This window comes from Aquila chrysaetos, chromosome 18 (assembly GCF_900496995.4).
Source record: "Aquila chrysaetos chrysaetos chromosome 18, bAquChr1.4, whole genome shotgun sequence".
In the NCBI taxonomy this organism is placed as follows: Eukaryota; Metazoa; Chordata; class Aves; order Accipitriformes; family Accipitridae; genus Aquila; species Aquila chrysaetos.
The window spans coordinates 11,843,591-11,864,947 of NC_044021.1; the positions used below are offsets into that span (position 1 = coordinate 11,843,591).

The 21,357-nt window shown below is 40.4% G+C and overlaps 1 protein-coding gene across 1 annotated transcript in view; it reads left to right on the forward strand.

Moving 5' to 3' along the window:
* Positions 1 to 19,818, forward strand: part of LOC115353012 (cadherin-6) — a 109,634-nt gene extending 89,816 nt beyond the window's left edge. The window contains exons 9-13 of the mRNA XM_030041913.2: positions 2,744 to 2,880; positions 7,491 to 7,612; positions 8,408 to 8,525; positions 8,612 to 8,863; positions 12,486 to 19,818. Of these exons, the coding sequence (XP_029897773.1) occupies positions 2,744 to 2,880; positions 7,491 to 7,612; positions 8,408 to 8,525; positions 8,612 to 8,863; positions 12,486 to 12,976 (1,120 nt within the window). The 3' untranslated portion in view covers positions 12,977 to 19,818. The remainder of the gene's footprint in view (positions 1 to 2,743; positions 2,881 to 7,490; positions 7,613 to 8,407; positions 8,526 to 8,611; positions 8,864 to 12,485) is intronic.
* The last annotated feature ends 1,539 nt before the right edge of the window (positions 19,819 to 21,357 follow it).

Consider the following 21,357-nt stretch of genomic DNA (forward strand, 5'->3'; position numbering starts at 1 on the left):
AGTCCTTGATCAAAAGAGACTGGATTATACAAACTGAGAAAGAGAAGTGACAGTCTAGCTTATTAAAATCATCCTTCTAGACCAGGGTTAATGGTATAATTAGAATATACTTTAACTGCATTGACCTTGTATGTATTTTCTTTTGGATATGAAGAAATAAAATTAACCTTTCATTAAGAAGTTGTTCTCTGAGGGTTTTTTTGTTTGGTTTTGGTTCGTTTTGGGTTTTTTTTTTTTTGTGAGTTTAACTCTCCACTGTACAAATGACTGAATATACATACAGTTTTACAAGGCCTTATATTTTAAAATTCTTCATATCTTGAAGAAGAGGTCCTCAATGTTACACCTCTGGTAACCTCAGAAAAAGTCCAGAACGTTTTTTTTTTTTCTTTTTTTTCATTTCTTCCAGATACTGTACCACAGATTGAATGTGGGAAATTTTACAAAGTAAAGATTGAGATTACAATATGCCAAGGCATTAAAATGTGCTAATGCATTAAGATATTTTAAGTCCATTCATAATATGAAGCATGAGTGAAAGCATAATTAAAGAAAAAAAACAAACGAAGGGACAACACATGCCTAAAGCTAGTTGCTTACTTAAATACCTTGCTGAATAAAAGCCTGAAACACACTATTACAGTTGGCTGGAACAGCTAATCTATGGAAAATCCTGATATTTTGTTTCAAATAGGAATGCAAAATCTAGGTTTACTGCAAAATGGAAATACCAAAGTATTTCAGCTGAAAGATATGGAAATGAGCTACAGAATATCTGAAAAATAATTGAATTCACGAAATACCAACATAATATCATATAAAAGCCTGAATGACTGAAAGTTAAAATGAAATGTTTACCATATCAAATACTTACTTTGTCAAAATAGAAGAGAGTCAGACTGGTTTGTATAAACTTGTTTCCATCAAACATTTCAGCTAAGTCATCATATTCACATGTACTATTTAGATTTGGACAAAACAACACAGCTTGCTGGAGCTGTCCCATCAGTCAGCGCTGCCTATTACCTACCTTCTCACATACTCTTTTCAAGCTGCTGGTAACGTTACAATGCTGTGTAAAGGAACTAGGTTAGTGACACCGCAGTTTACTTTGTGCAGCTGAAACTATGGTACTGTTAGTCAAGTGACAGCAGCAAATAAAAACTAAATCAACTCCTGAAAAACTAGCACGGTGTGCCTGCAAGTCCTACCAAAAAAGGTTAGCTTTTTGTGCGAGTACCTTTGAATCTCATTTGGTTGTTTCCATAGGAATTTAATGTGGAAAAAGAAAAACAATTTAGTGCAAATAATTAATACTTGCTATAGTTTTATTTAGGAAGATAGGCTATGCTAAAATTCTTATTTTAGAATAAGACCTGTCTAATTTGCTGTGGATATTATATGCCATTTTTTTACTTGCAAAGAAGAAAAAAAATGCAGTTACAAGGTAATTAGCAAGTTAGTTAATTTTCAACCTTTGCCAGAATCACGTGTTTCAGTTGGACTCCTCTGTTCCTTCCTTCATCCATGCAAGATCTTTCTCAGAAGTTAAGAGACACTGCACAGGCACTGGGAAATCTGTGCAGAATAAGGGACATGTCACGCAGCTGCTCCTAGGGCAGAGCAGGGGACGGAACTTTTTCTTCAGCCTCTGCATTCCCCTCAGTTCTGTAGTGCCAGTAAACTCTGCCAGTCGTTCTCCTGGCCCAGTTTTCATCTGACTGCATACCAGCTCAGCCGTATCTGTATCCTTGTCTGGACACAAGGGACAGCAGCGGCTGCCTTGTCTCCATTGACGTGCCCTGCAAGGAGACCAAGGGAGCGCACGGGGCTTCCCAAGGCTCTGTCCTGGGTTGTACATCAGCACACAGTCGGGCTTGAAACAGGAGCAGAATAATGCAATTACATTCTCGCTTTAGCAACATCAGAGACATATTTCCATCAAAACCTCTGTAATTTATGCAAGAATTTGCTCTTCATGAGAGATGAAACCAAGTCGCAGCACTTGGATCAGGGTGGTAGCACCCTCTCCCACAAACTGGAGAGTTCTGCTTTTAAAGTTGGATTCAGTTCAGCAGAAAAAAGCAAAAGATCAGATTGAAAATTTGAATCTGTATTTAGACTCTGAGCTCCTCCAGAGCTTGTTAGCATGCATTTTCACATCTAGATACCATCAAGCAGGGCTGAGCATGTTAGTTTTAATGAATTACAGCAAACCTTTATGTGATATGTACCGTGGAATAATGAATCTCTGTTCCATGCTGACTTGTTGGGTGGGGACAGTCTTTTTAAATGCCAGGAAGTGAAAGGCAGAAACGCACCCCAGCTGTCAAATTTTATATCAGAAATTATTTCGAATAGTTGAGATATCAAACCATAAAAAGAGAGTTTTATAAAGGGAAAGCCAACTCAGCCTTAAAATAAACTTCATATCTTTCAGGACACAGACTTCACATTTCTCACTAAAAACAAAGCTTTGATGATTCTCAGAGGTATGTAAATTCTGCAGTAATTCATTTATTCAGTGACAATGCTCCACCTTCTAAATCAAACCTCCAATGTGTCATTATCCAGTAGCTCAGAACTAGCTCTTTGTGTGAATATATAAAGACTCTGAAGCCTGCACTGAAAACAAAAGGCAACCCCATTTACTAGCTGTTTGATGTCTAGTCTTAGAAAATGGTTTAAGAACACAGAAATTAAAAGGAAAGCATTCGCCTAACCCCTGTCTCTGTATTTGCAGGTACTCTGTAGATCGACACACTGATATGGACAGAGTATTCAACATCAATTCAGGAAATGGTTCGATATTTACTTCAAAACCCCTTGACCGGGAAACACTGCTATGGCACAACATTACAGTAATAGCAGCAGAGATCAGTAAGTCAAACCTAAATACCACTGCTGTGCCTGATGTAATGAATTTAGCCTTCTAGCTGAGCGTGTGGGAAGCATGGCTGGACAGATGTCGGGTTATATGGATAGTCCACTCGATACTAATGAAGAAGCGGAAACTCTGCAAGAGGTGGTCTGCCGTTTTGTGTTTACTAGGGACACAGTTCATGAAGAGGTAACTTAGCTGAGCAGGGAGGAAAAGTAACAATTCTGTGTTTTCTAATCAGCAATAGCCATTTTTAATTTTGAACATGATTGTTGAATTGTGAAATTGGCATGCAGCAGGCAAGATAGTTTAAAGCCAAACTGCATTCCGTGGCTGAATTCAGTCTGATCCAGACTGAATATAGCACCGGCTGGATGTTTTCAAGTAAGACTAAGGTCGCTAGGCTGAGCTAGGTGCTCAGATCTTAAACAGTTTTAAGGTTTTCCATTTCTAACTTCTTTCGCGTCCTTCAAAATTATGAGCTATAGTTACAAATCAGTCTGTCACTTAGTTTAGGATTGCTCAGAAGAACTAATCTTGTGGTAATACTAGTCATGTTGATTTTAGGAGCTGAAATGCCAGGGATCTAGATAAGGACGTGTATGCTAGATGGCCTTAATAAACAATCCTCTTTATTTTAATACATTAACTGCAAGCATGTGACATGCTTAAATATTAGGGAATGCAATTCTATTTGGTTTTGCAGTCACAGTACCTATGATAGCGAAGCGTGGCAGAATGGTAGCTAGATCTAATATGAACACCAGTTCTATAACTGTCACAAAGTCTTTGTGCAACTCGGAGGCTAAATGGCGGGGGGGGGGGAGGGGGGGTTTTATGAACATATTCTGAGACAATATAAGCTCTACCTTCTTACATTGTGTGTAGGTGTATATGGCTCAGTTGGCTGCTGAATGGTGAGAAGACTGTAACTGAGGAGTACTTGACTCCAGATTTCTTTATTCTGTAGGTCTTTTTAAAACTGAAAACTGATGAAACAATGCTTTTGAGGCAAGGAGATGGGGTTATGTAAAAGAGTAGTGGGCTAGAGCCTACAGGAATGTTGTTTCTTAACAGTTTTCTCCCCCTCTTGAAAGTTTCCACCTTTTAACGCCAGGTATGTGGTTTCAGCATACCAAACTGACTTCTGGCTGACTGTTAGTCAGGTGTTTGTGTTTCTGTTAAGTCTTTGAAGGAGTGATCTAGGGTCAAGAGTTGTACACTGTAGACTGAGCTCCTGGGTAGAGGAGGAGGGGAAAAATAAACACCTAAAAAGGAAAGAGTAGCAAGCACATTTAGGAAGCACACTTGCATTGATCCCAGCAGAGCTGAAATAATATACAGTATAGACAGTTGCATACTGTCTGAAAACCAACTTAGAATCTATGAGATACTCTTTTAGTTCCTTGCCTCCTTCTCTAAGGACAGACCTTCTAGTGGGCCAAACCCTCTCAACTAAACCTTTTGTGTCTGACACAGGCTTCTGTCTTAATTACCATACCTCTTTAGTCTGAATCCTTACAGGCTGCAACAAGCTACTTCCCAGGCTCTGCTTCACTGAGCCTAGACCAAATTTGGCATAACTGGGGTAGATGCCTTCCAAAGGAAATTTTCGTGTTTGAAATGCAGCTACTGTTTAAACGAGCCTTGGTCTGATCCAGGCTACCTCACTAATTTTAGTCTCAAGAGACTAGACTGGAAAGCACCACTGCTTAATGTTCCTAGCCGAAAATGGTAATTTCTAGCAAAGCTAGCTAAAGTCCCATTCCACTAAATTCCAGCTAATCACTGCTCTCAGTGACATACCATCACATCAAACTCCAGGTATATTTCACTGAAGTAATCTAAAAGAAATATCCAGTCAAGTTACAGGCAGGATATGTGTTTAGATGGATGGGTGCTGCCTTTGATATAAAAAAAGTTTAAAAAAAATTACAAAGTCATAAAGAAAAACACCTTTCAGAGATGACTGTTCTTGATTTCATTTTACAGTAGGAAAAAAAAAAAGAAAACATGCAAGTTGTTTTGCCTTTAATTGTCTAGAATTGTCAGTAAGTGTAGCTAGCTCCATTTTTTAATGTTGTTCTTTTTCACCAGTATGAGCTGCAGTTGCTCAACAGCCTGGAGAATCATTCTGTGAATATTGCAGACAAATAGTGAAACACTAGGTCAGTACATCTGCTATAGTCAGAAGGCAAACTGGCAATAAAACTGAGTACACAGGGCTAGTGATTCACAGCTGCAGAATTACAGCCTATTTACCAGAGAGAATTCCCAGAGTATTTTTAAATATTCTTTACTTATTACTTAAGGGTAAAATCAAATATTGGCAGGACTTTGAGGCTGTATTCAGAAAAAAACCACTTCAACAGTTTGGTTGCTGCTAAACAGAAAACACACAGCTATAGAGATGAGTAAATTTAAGCAGTTTGTTGAGTCTGTGGAGCTGGTTTTGGAGATGAAGCCCAGCAGTAATTAAAGTATAATGCAAACAAATTAACCTACATCCATTAGTTTGCAAAAATAATTTGAAAGATGACAAAAAAAGACTCAAAGACGTATACGTATATTTTGACTTACATTTCCATTAAATCAGAAAAAAGGCCCATGTCCATAGAGATTTTATGAAGCTTCTATTTATTACAGTATTATTTTAAATCATGAGAATCTTAAGCACCTAGAAGTAAAATGAAAATACGTAGTTCATGGTTCAAAAAGCAGGAAAGAAAACAATCGTAATTCTTGAGAGGAGAAGAAACACATTTGCCAATATATTTGAATGTATTTGTTAGAAAGGTATGCCCTTATAAAATAGTCTTGCCAATAGTCCTGTGACTTCAAATGAGTACCTTTGATTTCTGCCTATTATAAAAATTCAACATTTGTATTGATGTATTTTAGCACAGAATTCAGCATAGTCTATATTATACATAAACTGTTATTTTAGACATTGAATGAATTTAGCCCTATGGTTCATATTAGAAAGTGGTTTATGCCTAATGGAATCATATTAACTTCAATGGGGCTGTGGAGCTTTAAAGCACAATATTTTGTCCAAATGACTGAACCCTGTAATACAAATATACAGTGCCAATTTTGGAGAAGGCATTTTCAAATTTATAAAAGTATGATAAACACAGTAATAGGACTTTTATTAAAGCCTAACTCAACAAGCTACTATAATGAATGCTTGTAGAAGCATACAGAGTCTTAGACATTCTATATTTTATTGCACTTTTTTTTTCACTTGTATCATAGATTAAAATGCATTAATAAATTATATTAACACGGGTAGGAAGTTAACGTAGCAAAACTCAGTGTGAGCCCTCATGAAGGGGAGGGGGAAGGTATTTATTTTAAATGAAACTAATTTCAATCACACACATTCCCTCATAGATTTTACTCTCTCACATTCCCACACCCACATACTCCCAGGCACTGAGGTGGGTAGGTCTGCATGACCTGGCCTAGATAATTTTTTGTGCGATATGGAGCACAGATCACATCCTGGCAATGTCTCTTGGTTTCCTTTTGGTTGGTGATGACAAATTCGTTTGGGGGCAGATCTTGTGCCTTTTAGCAGTCAGTGGTTGTTATGATGTGACTTTTTGCCTCTGAATCTCGCCTATTTCACTGTTCATGGCTCCTAGACAAGGTTGGTGCCTGTTGCCTTTCTTTCTTATTTATTTTGTGTATCTTCGTGACTAAAGCCTGTCTCCCCCCAACAGGAAAAGGAATGGTCCAACAGAACCAATAGTGCAACAGGAAAAGAAAGGATCTATAAAATGTGGTGCATTTCCAAATGTTTTCATTTTTATCTAGAAAGATGACAATAGTTTCATCAGTATTTTTTGCTCAGGAATATCCTTGTCAAATTCAATCTCTTGGCACTATACAGTCCTTACAGGGAGAAAACCATGTTCACATGTGGGGGTCTGCAGATTCTACATAACGCTTATATCCTTCAGCTGGTACATTTTAGTGTTAACTCTAGAATATCAGCCAAATCAATTCACAACAGATTAGAAAATATATGTGATCACAGCCTCAGTTACTATTTATATAACATAATGGTAATTATGGTAGCCTAAGGAACTCTGTCATGAGGTTTGTAGGAGACAGAATATTATATATAACGGGTGGAGAGGAAACAACCCACTCAATCCCATCTTCATGACTCTTCAGTCTTCCTGTTTCAGAGTTAAGGAAGGGATTATGTTCTAGAAACTTTGTTGCCACCAAACTGTATCAGTTAGGCTAATAAATAGATTAAATTTAATTCCAGTACTATATTTATATATATATATATATCATGCGTACATTCATAATCATACTTGGAGTGTTCAAAGGAATGTGTAAATCCTGGATTCCTACCCAATCTTAACTGCCTAGCTTACACAGAATCAGAGTAGTGATAACACAGTACGATTTTGTGGAATTCACCCCATAATGCATTCCGCAGAAATCAACAGAATATAAAGTGGAGTGTTGTGAGTGAGAAGAATTAAGGCAATGACCCCCTAAGTCTGTCCTGTCTGTTTCTTCTCCTGCACTGAGTCAGTAGCTGGGCTAAATAAAATCACTATTCTTTCTGGTTTTATCATTTCAGACAACCCAAAACAAAGCAGCCGTGTCCCAGTGTTCATTAAGGTTTTGGATGTAAATGACAATGCTCCAGAGTTTGCCATGTTTTATGAGACCTTCGTCTGTGAAAATGCAAAGGCAGAACAGGTGTGTTGTCTGCTTGTACTAAGAAAATACTCCAAATTAATTGAGCTTTGCTGTTACTCTTGCATCACCTCATCAAGAGGTATACTTTGCATTGCATCAAACTGTCAGTTTTGCAAAATTAAACTAAACAGTGGCTGCATAGTACCTGATTACACTTAGTATTCTTTCAGCTAATGTGTCAGTATGTTTTAGACTGTTGTTTTCTGTACTGCACCTTGTTATCCCTGACTCATTTTTATTCTGTGATTCTGCTTTATTCAGGCACCTCCACTGTCTCCTTCAAAAACAATTTCAGGTCCATAGCTGTTACAGGTCCCGTCTGTGATATAACTATTCTCTGCCAGATAACTCTTGCCTTACCGGTCCTATTACTAAATGGTTCAAAGTAGCAGATAATTTGGAAGGTTCAGCCAAAGAACTCCTGTGACATGAGATTTGGGTAGATAAATATACAGCTTGGACTGTCTTACCTTTCATCTCTATTGCTTGTCACATACAAAGGTTTCCTACCCATTTGGAGTGGCATCAACCCAAGCTCTTGAATTCAACATGATTTTCCTGCCAACTTTCAAATTCATTATGTTACTGGCTGATGGTACAGGATACAATAGCATGGTGATCCTAAACAGCATCAGCAGCACACAGACCACTTTTCTTTACCTCGCCATAGCAGCAGCAGCTGCCTTAAAGCAGAAGAAAAAAATTAATACAATAAGATTGCTTTACAATCCTAGAGTACATAAATAAGCATAAGGTCCACTGACTTTGAAGATAATTTTGTTCTTGTTGTTTCAGCTGATACAAACATTAAGTGCTGTTGATAAAGATGACTCTTACAGTGGACATCAGTTTTCATTCTCCTTAGCTCCCGAGGCAGCCAGCAGCTCAAACTTTACACTACAGGACAACAGAGGTGAATTTCTAGGAAGACTTTTCTTTATTATCTCATCCTTGTTTCAGTCTTCAGATGAAGATTTGATGCATGCTTTGTGTTTCCAGACAACACAGCAGGGATTTTCACCCGAAAAACCAGATACAACCGGCATGAAATGAGTACCTACTTCTTGCCAGTGGTAATATCAGACAATGACTATCCTATCCAGAGCAGCACTGAAACGGTGACTATTCGAGTATGTGCTTGTGACCATCGAGGAAAGATGCTGTCCTGTAATGCAGAAGCCTTGATTCATCCTACTGGTCTTAGCACTGGGGCTCTTATTGCCATTCTTCTCTGTATCATTATATTACTTGGTAAGTAGCTCAGAAGCATTTTGTTCCTTTCATGGTTATTCTGCATTTCTACAACTGATTATACCAAGGCTAGGACAAGAGCAAAGCAAAGACATCCTTGTCTTATCCTCCATTTATATTATTGTGTTTCTTCCTCTGAGGGCTGCTACAGATATGGTGTATAGAACACATCCTATCTAATCTTAGTTATCTAAAAGTTACCAATGGCCAAGCAAGAGGACACAGCTGGGCTGCACCCTCTGGTCAATGGAAAGAGACAGGCACCTGTAGAGTGGGGATTCATCATCCCATCCCCTTACTGGTATCTGAGGTGGACCAGACTAAGCACCTTCTGCAGGTGTCAGTCTCTTTCTGTTCACCGTAGAAGGAGGCCAGATAACTTAATTTTAAACAATTAACTTCCTGTGGTCTAAACTGAGGAGAAGCAAGTCTCAGTGCTTCCATTCTGCTGGAAAAGGATGCTGAAATGGTACTAAAGCACTCTCTCAAAAGCTGCAGGGTTCTCTCTTTCAGGCACCTGTGAATATGAAGAGGTTGGATCCTGAGTGTGGAGGATGTACAGATCTCTGGCTAAAGCACTTACAGGTGGTCAACATTTATTTTTATATAAAAGTAAGGACAGCTTGCAACATCTCTCACATTCCTGTCACTCAGGTTCCACCCCTCTTGTACAGCAAACAGAGCCGATTGGTCCCTCGGCCATTAGCCATAGTCTGTCCATCTGGGGAGAACTGTACAATACAACACAGGCAGCGCTCGGGGAGACACCTTTAGTGTCAGGCCAGGAAAGACAGTAGTCAGACCAATTCTATAGCAGTAGGGTCAAACGGGAGAAAATGTTTCCTCAGTGATTCCACTTCTTTCTACCATACTCATAATTTCCTTGGACATGCTCATCACCACTGCGGATTCATCCCGATCTTTACTATTAACAAAATTTCCCTCTCCAGTGATGAGTCAAAGACCATGTTGTGATTTTCAGACTTCAACAATATAGTCATGGCCTGCCCAAGTAAGTACTATCCCATTTTCAGAAAAGATTCCCACAATAACAATCTTACCCTTAATTTACCATTAAATTCATTTTTCAAAACATGGTGTCATTGCCTCTAAGGGTTGAGCTCACTTTGTATCAAGCTCCTTACCAGAAAAAGAAATCTAATGCTGCAGGTAGTCTTGTACTCGTTAGTACAACTGTGCTCATTAATATCAATCTGACATTAAACGATTTCCTGTTTTATGTCAATCGAAAATAATTGATTCTGTGTGCTAAGCAGCACTTTATGTCAATTACTGCTCACGCCACCATGCACCATAAGCAGATTTTCAATTAACTCAGCTATATAAATTTCTATTTTCAGGCTGGTTGCAGGGTTTGCATGTGCAACCACTACTGAGTGAAAAACAATGCTCTGGGCAGACCTGAACCACAACTTAAAGTTTAGCAACAACAAAAAGTGCCTGTAAATTGCTAAGTTTATTTGCAGTTTGAGTAAGTCTAGCGGCTTATCAGGAGGCCTCAGATACTGCTAAACACTGACATGCAAATAAAGGTGATGTACTTTAACATATAACTTCTAATGGGTTTTTTTGCTTGCAAGTTCAGCACAAAATAAGAAAATCCAAGTATCAGAGATGTGACATAATTATCAAAGTCTCATCCTTACATATTCTGTGTAACACCTTTTTTGTTAATGAGATATTTCAGCAACCCTGCAATGTAAAAACTATCATTCCTACGCTTTCTCAGATCGTTCTACCGGTTGCTCTTCTGGAAGCCCATTCAAAATCAACACTGTGTCTTTCAAGTTCTCCAAAATTTTCTCCGGCTATCTCTGTTCTCTCACATAGACCTTCCCCCAGTCCTCCCATATAGTGGCACAGCTTTATGCTCTTAAAGAAGAGAATTCTCTTTTACTGCATTTTTGCACAGCAGCACAAAGAATCATCACTCAGATTAGGACCCTTACGTGACACTGTAAGTAAATCCTCACCGTTAGGGTGAGAGCCTGATGCTTTCACTATCTGAACCAGCTTTCCTAATTCCTTCAGTTTCGCCACCTCACTTATGTCCTTTCAACTCACGTTAACAGATTTCTCCCTTACTCACACTACTCCTATTATAAAGACATAGCAGGAATTAGAGCATTTTCCTACTTTATCCTCTCTTCTTGGGATCCCTCTATAGTCAAGGGAGAGAAAGAGTACGAGACTCTTGCACAACATGCTTGAGCACACCTACAGAAGCAATCCTGCAGGGGAGCCAATCATTTAAACAAAAAAAACCCAGCTTTTTGTCTGTCAAAGGAATTTAAGAAAGACAAGTTTCAGTAGGCTAAAATTTTCTTTTGGGGATGCCCTTAGTCCATGGCATTGCCCTTAAAAGGGTTACAAATGAGGAAGGGAATGCCAAAAAAAAAAAAAAAAGTCTTTAACAGCTACTGTGCTTTGACTCACACACCATTTTAGAAACACAGTTGATATGAAAGATAATTTTGACCCACTTTATTATCTGATATCAATAAGTTTAGGCATTTTCTGATTTGCTTTGCTTTGAAAGAACTATAAAGACAGTAAGATGTGTCTTTTCTTGGAGTTTGCACAGCAGAGCTGAAATACTGGGCACTGTGGACCTCAGACTACCAAAGCAACAGAGACGGTAGTAATACAGCCCTGCTCCTTGCTGCTGTTCATTTGTAAATATTCAACCATTTGCCATCTTAAGGTAGAATCCAGCTAAGAAATCTGAAATTAGCTTCAAAAGGAAATAAAGTGTTGAACATATCCCCTTCCACCCTCTGTGCTCACTTCTCCAACAGTATTGGCGATCATTATAAAATATTTAAATTTGGATCAGGGCCTTGGAAAGAGTTCCTGCCCTCCAAATAAATGAAAAATATATGTAAACACGCACACACGCACTTAGAACAAAAGGCATAAAATATCTGTTTGAGAAATCTCATGCCTTTGGCAGATAAAAGAATACCATTACCATATCTCATCAGTCTAACACTTAAACCCTGTACTTTTTTAAGATGACGTACATTGTAAAAACATGCCAGGGAAGTTAATAAAACTTGGACCTTGTGCTGGCTGAAAATCCACTCCATACTCCAAACTTTTTTTCCAGAGGAGAATAGATTTACTTATCTTGAAATGCAGCTTTGCTAACCTTTTGTCATAGCCCAGTAGATACTAGCCTCGTCCATAGCACAAGTCGCATCTCGTCCCAGGAGTTCAAGGTAAATAACATCTGACGTTACTTATTTTGGAGAAAGCATTTCTTCCTTCCCAACTCTCATGCAGCTAGTTCTGTTCTCAAGGCAACAAAATTGCTATGTGACTCTGGGTGAAAATGTGCCTACTGACAAAAAGACGCTCCACTTGGCTTCTTACAAGCTTGACGTCTCCTTTCTCCTAGTGCATATCCATGCCATTTCATCTCCCAAGGTACTCGCAGGCAGAGCAAGCAGAGTCTGAAAACCTGATGTGCACATTTGCAGGTTTGCAAAACTTCTTTTAAGACTTCGAATACGAGCAGAGGTGCAGCATTTCTTCTGGGTTTTAATGGAGTTAGGGATTAACCTTTCCCTTTCGCTTTCCCTGTTATTTTTGTTTCCAGTTACAGTGGTGCTGTTTACAGCACTGAGACGGCAGCGGAAAAAAGAGCCTTTGATTATTTCCAAAGAAGACATCAGAGACAACATTGTCAGTTATAACGATGAAGGTGGTGGAGAGGAAGACACCCAGGCATTTGATATCGGCACGCTGAGGAATCCCGAAGCCATAGACGATAATAAATTACGCAGAGACATTGTGCCCGAAACACTTTTTATGCCACGGCGGACTGCAACAGCGCGAGATAACACGGATGTCAGAGATTTCATTAACCAAAGGTTAAAGGAAAATGATACAGACCCAACGGCACCCCCGTATGACTCGTTAGCAACCTACGCGTACGAAGGTAATGGTTCTGTGGCCGAGTCCCTCAGCTCCTTGGAGTCGGTGACTACGGACGGAGATCAGGACTACGATTACCTCAGTGACTGGGGGCCTCGGTTTAAAAAGCTGGCAGATATGTATGGCGCAATGGACAGTGACAAAGACTCTTAATATGTTGCCTTTTTTTTTTTTCTTTTTTGTTTCCCTTCCTCATTTTCAGAAACAGCATTAAGATATGTGAAGTGGCTATTTCTTTCTATTTCTCCACAGCTGTGTGAAGGGGTTCTCTGTTCTACCCGTTCAAATTGTCTAATGACTGCAGTCTGCGTGGCTCAGCCATCAGAAAACTTTTTCTAGCATCATTTTATGAGCTTCCAAGAGGCAAAATTCTTATTTTTTAGTGCATCCAGTTTACCAAGCCAATCTTACAGGCACGGCAGTAGTGGAGGGGGGAAAAAAAAGGATCAGATGGGGAGCAATATTTTTACTTGTTCTGCTTATATTGTAAATTGGAGTATATTACTGTTTAAGCTCACTTGCTCTTTTTACTTGTATTTGGACTATTCAGCTCAGACAACTGCTCTGCCGATTGTGTATTGCACATCCCAATGTAATGAGGTACCCTAGTTTACCCTATGTATTATAGTCAAAAGTAGTGGTGATGGAATGGAGGTTTATTATACAAGTAGAGTAAGCTGAGAAAAAACATCAAACATGTATTTTACTCACGAGGAGGGTAGAAAGGCCAATGGTCATTTAAACCTAAGTGTTTTTCTAGAACTCACCATTGCCCCCAATGCACTGAATCATACTAACATACATATATATATAGTTCATTGACTGCTATGTATATATTCTTCTGACCTAGCATTGCTGGAGAGATGCGTGTGCGTGCATGTGCGTGTGGTCAGTAGCCCCAATATCCAATTCTTAGATGGTTTCCCAGTTCTAACCCAGACTTGCCTTGTGATATGGGGAAAGTCATCTAATCCAACGCCAGATTAGATCGTGACTTGGAGGAAGTAGCGGATCATAACTGTGCTTTTCTTTGTACTTCTCCAGTCGGCCTCCCCCTGCACATCAGTTCAGTGACGGCCACTGCACCGGGGAGGTGGGAGTCAGGCTTTTCCTAGCCATCCACTTCTGCCTGTTCTCATGTGCAGGAGGGGAGCAGTAGCCTCAAGGGGACTGCCACCCACTGGGGCAAGAGGAGCAACTGCAAAGGAGGAAAGAGTGCTTCTTTTGTCCTGACCTTCCCTGCCTGGATGCCCAGGGTGGCTTCCCGACTGACTCTCTGCCCAGTTTCGCTATCTGTAAAGTGGGGAAATAATGCCTACCTCATCAGGATGTTGCAAGAATTATCTAAGTCATTTGGAAAATGCTTTAGAGATGGAAAATGCTGGCATTCTGCCAGAGGAACTAGTTTCTCGTGTTTCAGGTGTTTGTTTTCTCCCCCCGCCCCGATTCAAGCCCTGAATGCACAAGTAAGCAAGAATCAATTGTCATTCCAGTGGCCTGAAAAGTAGGGTTTATAACTATAACTCATTTTTAAAAATAAATTACTGGGCCAGGGTTGTTAAAGACTTCACCAAAAGGTAGAATTTTAATCACAAGTCTCTCTGTGTGTGTTTATCTGCTTTGCCAAGCTAAGTAATTTTTGTCCGGGGTAGAGAGGGGGAAGATGCCATAGTCTCAGGCCAAAACAATTTTCTTTATAGCTTGTGCACCACTAAGTATTTCTGTTGGATTGTCAAACGCATGCAGTTGCTGCTCTTCAAATCCAGCCAGCTAGGAGAGGCTATCTGGAGAAAACCCTAAGGCACTGCCATGGGACATATCCAATTCCAGCAGCTAAAAGCCACCCTGTATGCCAAAGCAGGGACACAGCCCATGGCACTGTGCCAAGGAAAGAAGGAATTTTTTTTTTTTTTTTAAGTATACCTCTTACGTAACTAATCTCATTTATTTCATTTTGAAACAATATTTAATACCAGAATTACAAGCATGCATCTACTTTCCCCCTCCCCCGAATCTAAAGTGAATCAGTTTGAAAACTAAACAGCAGCTCCAATTTACTCTAAAAATAAAGAGAAAAGGGAAAAAAGTTAAGAAACAGAAAATTAAAAGGGATGAAAAATTAATCCCTAGAATTCATTACTCCTAGAGAGTTAAAGAGAGCAGTAAGGTTCCCGAGCATTAGACTTTTACAAGCACGATGACATAATGTCACGTCTTGCGACCCAGCTCACAGTGAGGAGCATGAGCCAGCCACACTGCGGTGCCCGGCTGGGACTGGGAAGGACTCCTTTGCGGTGGGGAGCACATTTATAGGTTTAGGGCAAGGCAGCTAACGGCTTGCAGAAGCCCAGCATGATAGATTAGATGGGTTTTCAGAGTGGAGGGGCCCAGAGTTTCAACGGGTCCCGAGCCCCCGGTCTCCCTGACGGAGACCTCTCCCGGTGCTTCACTCCAGCAGAGCGAGGTGCCCAGCTCCATCGCTTAGGGGGGCTGAGCCTGTCGCACCCGTCACGGTGGCAATGGCACGACTAGGCCCTTATTATGCCCTTCGGAGGGCACCCCAGTCATTTAAGATTATAAAAGCCTCTGAAAGTCTAGCCCTTCACAGCTTCCTTGCGATCAGAGGAACCAGGAGGCGAACTGTCCGAAGCCTGGCTCTGGCACACAGGAGTGACCATCTGGGTTTCAGCCACGCGGAGGAGCGGCAGATGCTCAGCATCACCCGTCACAGGTCCCTCACGGCGGGCTGCTCTCCTCATAGTCGGTGGAGGCAGAATATCCCTCGGGGGCTCTTCCAAACGGCTCCCAAACACACGCCTGCGTCTCACCCTTCGCTGCGCGGGGTTGCCTCGAGCAGGTCGCCTCAACCTCAGAGTCCGGCTGGACGCCCAAAGCGAGCCGGCGAACCGTCCCTTCCCCTCCTCAGGCCGCGAGGAACAGGTCGGCGTGCGGAGGGGACGGCAGAGGCGGCCGCGGAACCGCACGCGTGTTTAGCCCCGCGAGCTGCTCGCGGGGAAGAGGGACTTAGCGCCGCTCGGCTGAAGCCAGACCTTGCACCCTGAAAGGGCTGGGCCACCCTGCAGGTAAACCTGCATTAGGCACTCTTTGGGGTGGAATAACAAGACAGGAGGATCGCTGATCTCCTTGTAACTACGTTCCTATGGTTGTACAGTGATTTTGTCCGATTTAGTGGTTGTTAGTAGCAGTCCAAGCGCAAGGGGCTTTTTTGTTTTTCTTTTTTTTTTCTTTTAATTGAAAACTGGTTTTTTCTTGTCCATTGAGTGACACAGTAAATAATAGAGAGTGGCTACTCGTGCCTGTTGTGTATATATATTATATATAAAATTATGTTATGTCACCACAAATAGGGTGCCTGAATAGCAAATGGATTCTTCTAGGAAAATTCAAGGCAAACTTGCATCTGAATTATTATTCATCCATCTAGGTTTTAAGGTCTAGTTTCTCCTGCAAATTAGACAGATTTAGCATCTCTCACACAGAAGAAGAGTTCAATTCTGTCTTTTCTTCTTGCTTGGCAGTACCACAAAGTGCAATTTATAAAATCAGTACTGCATATTAAATATTGAAAGTGCCATATTGCAGTGAATACAAAACTTTGCAGTAGTATTTCTTTGCACTTTGTTGCATGCCGGCGTGCTAGATGATAGAACCGAGTATTTAACAATGCTAGAATTGTCACTTATAGATAAACAAGTGTTAGACTATGGGCTATGAAGTGGGTTTCAAGGCTGTTTTAAGCCTGCTTTTCTTAAAACCACACGTATTTGAGAAGAAATATTATTATGAAGTTTAGCTAAGCCAGGTAGAGAGATGAGCAATGCGGTTGGCTTTTAATTTGTAAAAACATCTGATCTAACAACAGGGGACCTATTAAAAGATACCAAGGAACTCAGTGGAGTTAACATGAAACAGGGGCATGTTTACATGGGAGACTTTTCCAGCCTTGCTACTGCAGAACAATAACATCTCTACACTTGAAATGGAATAAGGTTTCTAGTATAGCTATTTCATCCCAGCTCCCAAACCAGCCATTTTATTCCAGAAAAATGATTTTTTTACTCCAGAAAAATTATTATTTCAGGTTAAAACTGATTCTGTCTCACAGCAGCACCAGTATGGGGAGACACGGCAGCACATACCTCCAATGCAGTCGTGCCAGGACATCTCTCTGTGTAGACAAGCACTTGGAAGAGAGCTGCGGCAGAAACATGCAGTGAGCTCCAGACAAGGGAATTTGGGTGTTTCCACAGGGCTTTACCAACAGTACCACACGACTGGGATGTGTTCCCACACCTGACATAGACGGAGATGTGTCTAACCATGAGAAAAACAAGTTGTCTGTGTTTTCTACTTATCACTGGTTAAAAAAAAAAAAATGCTGGGAAAGATTCTGAGTACAACACTTCACCTGTACCAACAGCAGTATTCTCTAAATTTGTCCTAAGAAACAGATATATTTTTCTGACTTTTTTTATTTTGTTAGTTGTCAGGTCTTACTTCATTCTATGGACAGGTATTTCCTGGCTGTTAAATGTGAATGGGAGAGGCAACCTTCAAACAATCCAGTTTTGGAAGTAGCAGGCTCCATTACAAGGCACAACATTTCCATTTCTCTGTCACAAAAACAAAAAAATCCCACAAAAATAAACTAACTGAGTATCTGTAGTACCATAAAAAGCAGAACGGTCATAAAGAAGTAGAGCAGGGAGAAATGGCTTTGGGCATGCGTGTCTGCACACGTACAGTATGAATAAAAAGAAGGGAATAATGCACATTGGAAGCCGGCCATGTTTCAAACCCAGATTTATCCATGTTGAGGAGGGCCAATGGTGCACAGTCACTTCTAACACTTTCACGCTTCCTACATCAGCCAGAGGGAGATTTGCATGGATAGAGAGACAGACATCATCTTTTTCAGACCAAGCAAATTAAATCCAGGCCATTCCATGCAGCTCTCTAGGAAAGAAAGTCCCTTTGTCATGATTATTATTAAAACATGTTAAATTTCTGCAGCAGATCTATCTTGATGGCCTTCTGCAGGGTGAATTATGGACAGCGATTCTGAGCAGGTAACTCTCTGCGAACACCACTGTGTTAGCTCTTCCTGCCACCATCTGTTTTAAATCCCTCCACATTTCCTTTGGTTGTAAGTAGTATTGAAGTGTTTCAGAAGACCACTGTCCCAACTGGATGCTGCCATTCCCTGCCCATTTGTGTTTCAATTAAACACTGCAGGCTGAGTTCCCTTATTAAATGAGAGCTGTCAAATTAACAGTCATTACGCTGCTTCCAATGAGTATGAACTAAGTCATTAAGTTGTGAAAGGCAGGGTTTTCTTCTAACCCCTCCAGACCTGTGAACAGCAGCCTCCTCCAATAAATATCAAAGCTACAACAGGTTTTGGGTTTTTTTTTCAGTTTAGTCTTCAGAAAGACTTGTTTTCTTAGAGATTGTTTCTGTACTTAAAGAGGAACAAAAGCATATTTAATGTCTACGGCCTCATGCATTGCTCCAGAGGGAGGGCAAAAACCACAGCAGCCAATGCAATGTTTTTAATGTCAGTCTCTCCCCTCAGTAGTTTTATTTAGGTACAGCTGAAACAACCTTGATCCTGCCCATCACTTGGCGATATTACACTTTTCAGCCCAGACCTGCGTTTGTCATACACTGAACACTTTCCCAAACCGTTCATTAAATTCAGCAGTGGATATGCAAAAGCCATGGCTGGGGTTACAGGGAGTACAAGAGTCAGAGAACTGGGAGTTTCAGGAGGAAGAACAGAAAGTGGATTGCATGGGGGGTTGGGGGGAGGTAATCACTCATATGCAAGGCAGGCCCGTGGCACTTAAAAGCCACAAAGCTGTCATATTATGCATAGAATTACTGGATTTCAAATGAGTTCTTACAGAACCTGCTCTTTTTTTTTTTTTTTTTGCATGTGTCTTTTGCTTTCTTTAAAAAAAAAAAAAAAAAGGAGCTGCTAACTTCAAATTTCTCCTTCCACAAAGTCAATTCGACAAATAAATCTTAAGTCCAGCATACAGAGAAATTCTTTCCAATCCCATGGGCTTTTGACCTTACCTATGAGACTGCACTATTTATGTAAATATACCTGGAGACACTTTCTATAAGCTTTTAGTTTTCTATGATCTATTACTTTAGTGTTTATTAAAGAAACAAATGTATAGAATTATTAAGCATTCAGGTGAACACAACAAAGAAACGACACTGCAAACACAAAATTGTTCTGGATTTTGACACATAAAAAAACTCTTCAGAATCACTGTACTGTTTTAATTCTGTGATTACTTTCATTGCTTTGAAAAATTAAACTTAAAAGAAAGGCCTTATAATAAATGCTATGTGCATCTTAACTGTGTTACTGAGCGAAATCAATCTGGCAAACTCCTATTGCGATTTGTGATTTTTAAACCCTTAAAATAAATGCTTTTCGGTATTGATTTTTTTTGATTAAAAATACTTCCAAGCATAAATTGAAACTGATGCCGCCGCCTGGGAAGATTTACTTGCTGGCACGCTCCAGCCACACAGTCTCTCGCGATGTCATCCCCTGGTTATGCCAAGGGAGCCTCAGCATCGGACAGATCCGGTCACTGCTCAGCACAGAGGGACATTTGCGGGCAGTAAGATTTTTGTCACCCAAGAGATTTACACCTAGAAGCTTCCCTGTGTTGCAAAGGGACCCATGCTGGAATGATTCTCTCTTCTGCAGCGTGGATGGGCAATTTGTTATGGTCAGATGGCAAGTGTGCACTCTTCTCCCTTATATTTCCTGTTCACTGTACTGGCTTCTTTTTTGGGGGTGGGGGGCAGGGGGGAAAGAAATTTAAGGATTTAATGAGAAACCAATTTGAACAACAATTTCTCACAGACAGAGTGAATTTGCCTTTTTGCAAATTGATTTTTGTAACAAGTTATTTATATGATACTACTTAATAAATCGTTTTTTCTAACTTGGGGCTTTTTTTTCCTAATTCTCTCAATCTCTGTTTTGTATTTACAATGCTATCATAAAGATAAACCTTTGAAAAGATTCTGCAATCACTTTAAGACACAGGGGTAAATTGACTCAGTCTTTCAAATGCCATTTGTTAAGTGTCTGGCTTGCAACGTGCTGTAAGAGCAGTAGGATCACTATTCAGTGACCAGCAAGGCCTCCCAAAAGAGTGATATAATTTCAGAAGGCATCATTTAGTGATGCTTACTATGTAGAGGATATTAGTCTAGGATCGCAAGCCACATTTTGCATAGCCAAGGTTTCCCAGGAAGTCAGCAGGAGCTTTGTCAAAGTAGAGCATGTGGAATACCTTCCTTGAAGCATATAAAGTTCATATAATTTATAATAGCACTGTTCAGTTATCTGCCTTTCATTGTATGAGGTCCAAAAAAGACTTAAAGGCTCGGTTCACTTATGGAGACTGCAAATGTTATTTGCAATATCTTTTTACATAAGGAGAACAACCTCCAGAGAAAATTATTCATTTTAACACTTCTTCACTAAAAGATCTGTCTACATCTCTAGAAATTCCATCGCGTTTCAATTTCTTCCTAAACACGAGGACAAATAAAAGAGTAGGAAAGGTCACAACAAAGCAGTACTTCATCAAAAGCATTAGAACTAACCACAAGAAGTGACCAGTTTACTACTGAAACCCATATGTGGTTTATGAAAGAACTGAGTAACTTTTGTAACCAAAGAGATGAATTAGCCTAAGCATCCACCTCCAATCTTTGATGGACCTCCAGAAGAAAACTTCTGTATGAATAGCCCAAGAACCCAGCTTTTTTAGACACTCGATAGCAGTTTATAAGGCTGTCAACACATAGGTCTACATGTTAATTAAAAGTGTTTGTTTTTAACTGTCTCATTATCTGAACACACCAAACCTCGGAAACTTAAGCACTGCACTGTACGTGGAGGATGGATCTCCTGCCCCTCCGCAGCCTCCAGCGAGGACACACACTTGCAGGCGTCAGCACGCAGAGGCTGCGGTGAGCCCACCGCCTGGCTCTGGTACTTTCTGCATTAGAGCAGCCCTACAAGATTGCACAAAACATCAGCTTGAGCTTTTCATCTCCTACACAGAGACAGGGGCAGCAGCGGGAATCCTGGCTGTTCACCTGCTGAGAGGTGGTCCAGGCTCCGCAACCCTCCACGTGTACTGAGGCTCCGAGTACCAGAAGCAGGACAGAAAGACCCGACCACTTTTATTTACGTGAAAGAGGAATCTGCCATATTTCTTATCTTCTTATTTGACTTACTATACCAAAGAACACCTCGATCACAAAGAAAAGGCAATTAGAGGCTAGCATTTCAGCCAGAAAACATATTTGATTCGCAGACATTGATTTACCAGGTTTATCTATGCAAAATAACTCCTCCCACCCCCAACAAGCAACACAGAAACCACAAGCCCCCAACATTCGTCTTTCATTAATACTACCAAAGTCATCACAGAGACAAGTTAGCCAGACAAGCCATTAAAGCCTAC